General features: G+C 38.5%; 1 protein-coding gene across 3 annotated transcripts in view; it reads right to left on the bottom strand.

The window, feature by feature from the left end:
- Positions 1–517: 517 nt before the first annotated feature.
- LRRC69 (leucine rich repeat containing 69) overlaps positions 518–9,813 on the bottom strand; it is an 88,518-nt gene continuing 79,222 nt past the window's right edge. For all 3 annotated transcript variants that reach the window (XM_038579727.1, XM_038579730.1, XM_038579729.1), the window contains one exon: positions 518–873. In XM_038579727.1, the coding sequence (XP_038435655.1) occupies positions 763–873 (111 nt within the window). In that variant the 3' untranslated portion in view covers positions 518–762. The remainder of the gene's footprint in view (positions 874–9,813) is intronic.

Raw genomic sequence — 9,813 nt, 5'->3', positions numbered from 1 at the left:
GACCAAATAATTTCTATTTCTAACAAGTTCTCAGCTGCTGCTGGACAGAACCACACAGGCAAAGACCACTGGTCTATGCAAACTATACCATATATTTCCATAACTTCTTTCTCTCCTTTTCTGTGGTCCTTCAAAGAAAAGGACTCATTCTCATTTCAGAACTATTGCGCTGGCTTCTGTGTCTCTTGTGAAAAACAAAAATAAGGAACAAAACTTTAAAAGTATAAACAAAGTGATATTAGGAGTAACCAAGCCTGAGTTTCCAGCCTTCTACTCCATTTTAAGTAGACTAAAGGTTTTATCTTAGTCAGACATTAGTGCCTCTTAAAAAAGAAGAGCTCATCTGAAATCATACAAATGTGATACAACTGTCTAGCACTAAAAAGTAATTCTCTTTCAATAGCAAAACACGCATAAAATAAATACTTGTCCCTCTCAAAGTCTCTTAATACTTATCTAGAAAAGGAGGGTGGTGGTCTTAAAATGACAGGAAAAAATAACACTTGCCACACAGATCTTTATTTTTCCACTCTTTATTTTAAGTCAAAGAAGAAACAGCATTCTTAGAATCTAAACAAGCTAAAGGGAGATTACAGTGCTTACACTGGGATCTTTACAAGTAAATAATTTTACTTCCTTTGCTTAATGTATTGGCAAAGAGAAGAGACACAGCATGGTATCATAAGTAGGGCATAATCTGACTGTGTGTGCAGAGCTGATGGGGCAAGTCATGTGAGGCTCTAAATGCGTTTCTCACCAGCTCTATACTTGAGCAATTCCAAAGAGGTTAAGACCACGTTTATTGAAACATTTGTAAGAACAAATTAATATTCGAAGAGGTACCAGCTTTAGATTTCTGCTTATCTTCCAGTTCTAAAAGGTAAAAATTAAAGATAAAATTAAAACAGTACTCAGTATTTTTGAATAAAGTAAATATTAACTTTCTCAGACATTTCACAACATTAATTTCTAAAGGACACACTATTCTATTTATGCTTGATTTGCTCTTTTCCCACACACAAACAAATTAGCTAAGAAAGGCATATTCAAAACTAAACAATGAGGTGCCTGGGTGGCTTAGTCAGTTGAGCATCTGACTCTTGGTTTCAGCTCAGGTTATGATCTCAGGGTCCTGGGATCCAGCCCCACATCAGGTTCAGCACGGAGTCTGCTTGAGATTCTCTCCCTCCCTTTTCCTCTGCCCCTCCTCCCACTCTCTCTAAAATAAATAAATAAATCTTTAAAAAAATAAAATTCAAATGATAAAGGATTATCTATGCTTTTATCCAAATATATTATTATACTGTCTAACCATAATGTGTTTGGAATGAAGGTAAAGAACAATTCAGAATCCACACAAACCTGATTTCCGTCCTACAGGGATGTTAAATTGATCGATTTGCACACAATTATTGAACAACCCCCCCCCCCCCAATGGATATCTTGGTTTGGCCTGTCCAGCATCCACTTCCCATGGAAATTAATAATCTTTGCTATCTATAATGTTCATTATGATCTCTATTGTCTGGATTTCAGACAATTTGTTGAATACGTGACTTAGGTTTTTGTACTTCAAATCTCTGTTTTTCATTCTCAATGCACAAAATAGGCAGTCAAAAACCCTATTATCCAGCTTAGTATACATGTCTTGACCACTAATGCTGGAAACAATGACAACTTCAAAAGCTCACCATTTGTATGCTTTATAAACAATTTCTGAAGTCAACATAGTTCTCAGTGAAAGACTCCAAAACAGTCACACAACTAGTAGTTAAACCGGTTGACAATGCTACATACTTTTATCATGAACCCATTGGGCTGTCATCATCAAAATCCACAGTGAGAGGTTTCGTTACTGTTTTATTCGCTCTTCCACAAAATAACTGTGAGGGCCCATTTAAAGGTTCAAGGTACCTAAGCACAGTTATTAAACCATCCTTGAGAGAGTAATTGCCTTTCAACCTTGGTGTTAAATCAGTGGGGAAGTCAAAGTCATATGTCATATCACCTTCACATCCACCTCCAACCATGACTATGAAGTACTCAGATGACATATGGCACTATCTAATGATAAAATATTTGGGATGAAAGTGGAAAATGGTACAGAATCTCTACAAATCCGACTTTATTCCTAAAAGGAGGTTTAGTTGACCAATCAGCAAACATTTACTGAAATCTCCAATCAGCATCTTATTCATGCCTGTCAGCATCTATTCCCTATTCTGCTGGCACAAAAGCCCATCTTTTCCTTTTGGGATCCGCCCTTCACTGATTTCAGTGTATATGTTATAGTAGAGAGAGGATAACTGATCCCACTCTCTGGCTCAAGACTTAGGCATGTAACTCAAGTCCGGCACATAACCCAAGACAGTCCAATAAAGCCAATGAACATCAGCCCTAGGGCTTTCCCTGGATCTATGAAGAGAGGGAAGCTCTCCCTCTGTTGCCAGAAGGCAAAGTGTAGGGTGCAATGAGTACAAAACCAAGACAAAGGAAAGCAGAGACAATACACATAAAAGGACAGATTCCAGATGATAAATTTGGGTTACCTGGTCCAGCATGACTAAATATTCAGCCAGACCCATTCCTAGGCTTTCTTAATACTTAATAGTTAGTCAGTGCATAAGTTGGGCTTAATTTGCAGCCAAAGTTCTGACAAATTATAAGCAACCTAAAACCTGAACCACGTTAAGCAAAGTGCCAAGGATACAAAGATATAGAACAAATAATCTCTGCCTCGAAGAATCTTTTCAGTATCTAGTTGGAAAGCTAATAAATAAACACAAATAATAACTAGAAACATAGGGCTCAACATCATGATAGGCTCTATATTAGTTCAGAGAGGGGAGGGATCCCCCTGTGGCTCAGCGGTTTAGCGTCTGCCTTCAGCCCAGGGCCTGATCCTGGAGACCCAGGATCGAGTCCCACGTCAGGCTCCCTGCATAGAGTCTGCTTCTCCCTCTGCCTGTGTCTCTGTCTCTGTGTCTCTCATGAATAAATAAATAAAATATTAAAAAAAAAAAAAGAAAGAAAGAAAGTTCAGAGAAGGGAGACACCACCGTAGGCTGCATGTTAGGCAAGATTTTACAGTATAAGAAAACGGTGAGCTGGGTTTTGAAGGATGACTAGGTTGTGACTGTCTGGAAAGGACATGAAAGGACATTCAGAAAGAGTCAGCTGTGAGAGTTCAGGAATGTGCATACTGTATTGGGGAAACAATACAGTATAAACAATAAATAGACCATAAAATGTTAAACCATGGACTATCAATAATAAATGAATATATTAGTCCAGGGGTAAGAAAAATTCATAAAGTTTTCCAACGATACACACATTATGTACAGTATTTTAAATCTATATGGGATCATAGTGATTCATTAGATTATAATGGCTAAGTGTTGGAAATTGTGCTCAAAAGCTAAATGTGTTTTTTCCCCTTTGCATCTCATCCAATCAGCTACCCTCTGCTAACTACTATAGCACATTTCGTCTAGAACTAAGGGCTATCAAAATAAACCATGCTAATACACTTCACTTAGTGCTCTTTGAGAAACTAGAACAAAGAGTAGAGCCATGAACCAAGAGGAGGTTACAAAAAGAAAGACAAACGTAAACCAAGGAAACAAGGGGGGCCATACAGTTAATCTGGTTTGCTTTGTCCTGTTTCTCTGGGGTAAAAAGTTTACAATAGAAACTATTGAAGATATTTTCTTTTTTTTTACTGTTTTATTTTTTTATTTTTTATTTTTTTAATTTATTTTTTATTGGTGTTCAATTTACTAACATACAGAATAACACCCAGTGCCCGTCACCCATTCACTCCCACCCCCCACCCTCCTCCCCTTCTACCACCCCTAGTTCGTTTTCCAGAGTTAGCAGTCTTTACGTTCCGTCTCCCTTTCTGATATTTCCCACACATTTCTTCTCCCTTCCCTTATATTCCCTTTCACTATTATTTATATTCCCCAAATGAATGAGAACATATAATGTTTGTCCTTCTCCGACTGACTTACTTCACTCAGCATAATACCCTCCAGTTCCATCCACGTTGAAGCAAATGGTGGGTATTTGTCATTTCTAATAGCTGAGTAATATTCCATTGTATACATAAACCACATCTTCTTTATCCATTCATCTTTCGTTGGACACCGAGGCTCCTTCCACAGTTTGGCTATCGTGGCCATTGCTGCTATAAACATCGGGGTGCAGGTGTCCCGGCGTTTCATTGCATTTGTATCTTTGGGGTAAATCCCCAACAGTCCAATTGCTGGGTCATAGGGCAGGTATATTTTTAACTATTTGAGGAACCTCCACACAGTTTTCCAGAGTGGCTGCACCAGTTCACAGTCCCACCAACAGTGTAAGAGGGTTCCCTTTTCTCCGCATCCTCTCCAACATTTGTTGTTTCCTGCCTTGTTAATTTTCCCCATTCTCACTGCACCCAAAAGCATAAGATACCTAGGAATAAACCTAACCAAAGATGTAAAGGATCTATACCCTCAAAACTATAGAACACTTCTGAAAGAAATTGAGGAGGACACAAAGAGATGGAAAAATATTCCATGCTCATGGATTGGCAGAATTAATATTGTGAAAATGTTAATGTTACCCAGGGCAATATACACGTTTAATGCAATCCCTATCAAAATACCATGGACTTTCTTCAGAGAGTTAGAACAAATTATTTTAAGATTTGTGTGGAATCAGAAAAGACCCCGAATAGCCAGGGGAATTTTAAAAAAGAAAACCATATCTGGGGGCATCACAATGCCAGATTTCAGGTTGTACTACAAAGCTGTGGTCATCAAGACAGTGTGGTACTGGCACAAAAACAGACACATAGATCAGTGGAACAGAATAGAGAATCCAGAAGTGGACCCTGAACTTTATGGGCAACTAATATTCGATAAAGGAGGAAAGACTATCCATTGGAAGAAAGACAGTCTCTTCAATAAATGGTGCTGGGAAAATTGGACATCCACATGCAGAAGAATGAAACTAGACCACTCTCTTTCACCATACACGAAGATAAACTCAAAATGGATGAAAGATCTAAATGTGAGACAAGATTCCATCAAAATCCTAGAGAAGAACACAGGCAACACCCTTTTTGAACTCGGCCATAGTAACTTCTTGCAAGATACATCCACGAAGGCAAAAGAAACAAAAGCAAAAATGAACTATTGGGACTTCATCAAGATAAGAAGCTTTTGCACAGCAAAGGATACAGTCAACAAAACTCAAAGACAACCTACAGAATGGGAGAAGATATTTGCAAATGACATATCAGATAAAGGGCTAGTTTCCAAGATCTATAAAGAACTTATTAAACTATTGAAGATATTTTCTATTTCCACTGTGGTTTTAGCCATTTCCCTTGTGTATTAAGAAACTCTATGGGTAGGGTTTGAGTTGGCTCTTGTTGCAGGCAGGAATGCAAAGTGTATCCCTCTTTCCCCTTTTTGGGGGTATCAGTTAATTAGAATAAAATATTTTGTTTCGCTTTTTAGGAGCTTATTTTACCAAGGACCATTATCAGTTTTGTACTGACTATGAAACTTTCCTTGTAATTATTCTATAACTTAATAATTACTGTTTCTGATATTTATCAGGGCTATGAATTGTTTACTGGAAATTTTACTAAGAAAAATGAACCCAACATAATTCCTTGGGAACATATTTTTCCATCTAGAGTCACTGGACTCAGGAATGTTTTCACAAAAAATGAAAGTCTCAAATACCTGACCTGTTGATATCCATTTAAATTTGTATGCCCATTTGCAACGATGTGGATGGAACTAGAGCATATTATACTAAGTGAAATTAATCAATCAGAGGAAGACAATTATCATATGATCTCACTCTTATGTGGAATTTAAGAAACAGAATGGAGGATCATAGGAGAAGAAAAGAAAAAATAAAACAAGATGAAATCAGAGAGGGAGACAAACCATAAGAGACTTTAATCATAGGAAACAAACTGAAGGTCACTGGAGGGGAGGGGAGGGGAATAGGATAACTGGGTGATGGACATTAAGGAGGGCACGTAATGTAATGAGCGCTCGGTATTATATAAGACTGAAGAATCAATGACCTCTACCTCTGAAACAAATAAGACATTATATGTTAATTAATTGAATTTAAATTTTTAAAAAGAAAAAAATTAAAAATTAAAAAATGAATTTCTACGCCTATTTGTGGCATCGTCACAATGGTTTCTTCCAGTACGACACCTGTCTGACAGGAGCACGTTACAAAGGAATAATGACACACCCTCTTACAGAGGACCTCTCTTCACAAACCTCAATTAACATGACTTCAAGACTCTGTGGAAGATAATTACTGCTTTGGTGGTTGTTTACAGATAGAAACTGAAACATCTGAAAGCTCCTTTTTATCAAGCTGAAGTTAGAAAAGGAAAAGGAATTGGTCTATGATTAGACATGCTTTTATTCTGAAGTATCTTTGTAGCAAAAAGCTTTAAAATGTGAAAAGCTATACTACAGTCTAATTTTTCACCCTTTACTATTTATAGTGAAATGCATTATTTCCTAAGGCAAATGAATATATGATTACATCCTCTCCCTATTTTAGGAAAAAGGAGTTTTGCACTTTAAGTTTAAAAGCATATATTTACTAAGTTTTATATTTTTTGAACGGTGGAATTAAGAGATTTAAAAAAAATCACTCAACTCATGCCTTATCGGTGACAATCATTGTCATCTTTTAAACTAAGAAATTTTTTTAAATTATCAAAATGCATATTTATATCACAGAATGAAGTAAAGCTTTGAATGAGGTTTCAGTATTACATGAAACACAAAGCATAAGAAAAGAGTAAGATAGTTTCCTGTTTTCTTTGGAAAAGTATCATAGTAGGCAGAATAATGTCCCCACCCCCCTCACTGCCACCCCCCCCACCCCTGCAAAGATGTTCATGTCCTAATCCCCGGCACCTGTGAATATGTATGTTATCTTATGCAGAAGGGACTTTACAGGTGTGATTAATATAAGGATCGTGAGAGGTCCATAATTATTCTGTATTATCTAGATGGACCCAATTTCATCACAATGATTGTTAAAAGTGGAAGAGGAGAGGAGGGGAGGGGAGGGGAGAGGAGGGGAGGGGAGGGGAGGGGAGAGGAGGGGAGGGGAGGGGAGGGAAGGGAAGGGAAGGGAAGGGAAGGGAAGGGAAGGGAAGGGAAGGGAAGGGAAGGGAAGGGAAGGGAAGGGAAGGGAAGGGAAGGGAAGGGAAGGGAAGGGAAGGGAAGGGAAGGGAAGGGAAGGGAAGGGAAGGGAAGGGAAGGGAAGGGAAGGGAAGATCCAAGTGATGTGTATGAGAAGGACCAGATCTGTCAATGTTGACTTTGAGGACGGAGGAAGGCGCCATGAGCCAAGGAATGTCAGTGGCCTCTAAAAGCTGGAAAGAACAAGAAAATGGATCCTCCTCTAGAGCCTCCAGAAAGCAATGTAGCCCTGCTGACCCCTTCATTTTAGCTCAGTGAGACTCATGACCTACTGAACCTTCTGACCTACTGAACTGTAACATCATAAATTTTCATTAAGACACCAGATTTGCGGCAATTTGTTACAGCACCAATGGGAAACTGATACTGGTATCATGTTCCAAATTAGCAGGACCATGAAAAGCATGACTATGACAGCCCCTTGGACACTCTGAAACTAGAAGAGGCTTTGATCTAATCCCTTCATTGCCCAGATAAGAGATTAGTCCAGAAGCAGTGAGAAGGAAGGTCCTTTACCTTAAGCCTCAGAATTCAAGCAAGAGACAGGATAAAAACCTAAGTTCATCAAACTCTTACTCGGTGTTAGTCAGAATATTCCTCCCAGCTTCTTTCACCAAAGTAGAATTTTGATTACGGTTTACGAAGCGTGCAGAGTGCTCTGAAAGAATGAACAGTTGTTGGAAAGTGCACACATTTTCAGATAATGCACAGAAGTATGGCGCTTTGCTGTATGATCTCCAACTGCCTAAACATGTTCTCTTGAATCATCCACACAACACTTGAAACTCAGTATGTCTGCGATAAAACTTGGGGTCTTGCCTCCAAATCAGCTCCCTCTGGGGTTTTCTGGTCTTCTCGCTCACGCCTTTCGGCAGTTTCCCACAGCCAATCAACCAAGTTCCATCATCCTTCCTTCCCCACGGGGGTTCCTTTCCTTGCATTCTAATGCTACACCTTACACCCACGCTGGGCAACCACTGAAAGGCCCCTTCAGCTTCCCTTCTCTTCAACCTCCTGCACTCTCCTGCCAAATGATTCCTTCTAAAATACATCTTTCTTTATATCATTGGCTTGTCCCTGCACATTCAGTAGGACTCCATTTCCAAATGGGATCAAGTTCAAACTCCATATTCTATCCTTTGACAGGTTCATAGAATTTGACCTCATTTTTTAAATAATCTTTCTTCCTCCCATTCCCAACCACAAACCAACTTAATTGACTCACTGCCCTATGAATAAGATTCATTTTCCTCCATATTGTTCTCTTCCAAAATATCCCCTCTGCTTCCTTCTCCGTGTATCGGAACTCTACCTATGTCAAGGCCTTGCAGCATCTTTCTGGGCAGTCTCCAGGCCGGACAACTTATACAATGATCTCATCTTCTTCTTTGATGCACTAAAGCTCTTACCACTCATTTAACATTTAGTTTTTATTAATAGCGTCTTTTTCATCTTTAGGATTTTAAACTCTTAGATTTTAAACCATTTGGGACCAACTAGGCCCCCTACTTATTTGCACTGTGCTTAGCATCCAGAGTTTCCTGCTGAAAGCAGGATGTCAAATATTTATGGAGTGACTGAAAATAATTTTTTTTTTGAAAATAATTTTAAAAATCCAAGGTGAACATTCAGAATGACAACTCCTCCACACCAGCAGTGATAAAAGCCAGCAGTGAGCACTACCCTAAAGTTAACTGTTCCCTCTAAGTGGAGCCACACATTCAGATTTACCCAGGACAGTCCTGGTTTCCTGCTGGCTCTCCAGCTTATTAATAATGTTCACTTTCACCCTCAAAGGCATCTTGACTTAAGTCATACATTATCTGGTCATTCCACCTGTATAGGGCACTTTGGACTGTGGTAATAGCAGAAACAAGAAAGAAAATCCTGCTCAGATTCCAGCCGCCTATCCGGCTAAGCAGCATTCTCTCCTCTACGGAGTGGTCCTGCTCTCCAACACCATCTCTGGATCATCAGTGTCCTCTTTATTTTGTGTGGGAAGTTCAAACATTTTGGCGATGTACAGCTTCAGATAAATGTACTGAAGTTGAAAGTAATTTGAGACTCTTTAGAAGAAAAAACAAGCACAGATATTGAACACAACTGTGACTCTACCCAGCAGTTTAAGAACAAAAGAGAGAGTTTTCTAAAGAGAAAATTCAATGAGTTCCCATAGGAGAAGAAGTAATCAAGACACAGTGCGTGAGTTCATTTATACTATAATTGTTTTTGCTATTTTCTGAATAAAATAATAAGGAACATTCACACCATTTCAATTTTTCTGAACAATAAATACATATTACTTTCACAACTGTTTAGAATTAGAAATGCGATGCCTTCTGATCCTCTTCATGCCTAATGTACATTAAATTGACTAACCAGTGCATAAATGTTTTAAAACCTACATTCATTTTCACAGTTGGCTGGTTGGAATGATCAGTTTCATAAATGAATGTCAGTGGTATCTAAACAGTAATAACTTTTTACTGCAAAGTAAGATTTTGCTCTATAAGTAATGAGTAAAATTATTAAATGTAATCTTATATTATGTTTCATTACTGGCAGC

The sequence above is a fragment of the Canis lupus genome, chromosome 29 (assembly GCF_011100685.1).
Source record: "Canis lupus familiaris isolate Mischka breed German Shepherd chromosome 29, alternate assembly UU_Cfam_GSD_1.0, whole genome shotgun sequence".
NCBI classification, from domain to species: Eukaryota; Metazoa; Chordata; class Mammalia; order Carnivora; family Canidae; genus Canis; species Canis lupus.
Note: the sequence above shows the minus strand (reverse complement) of the source record. Positions and strands in the feature narration are given on the sequence as shown.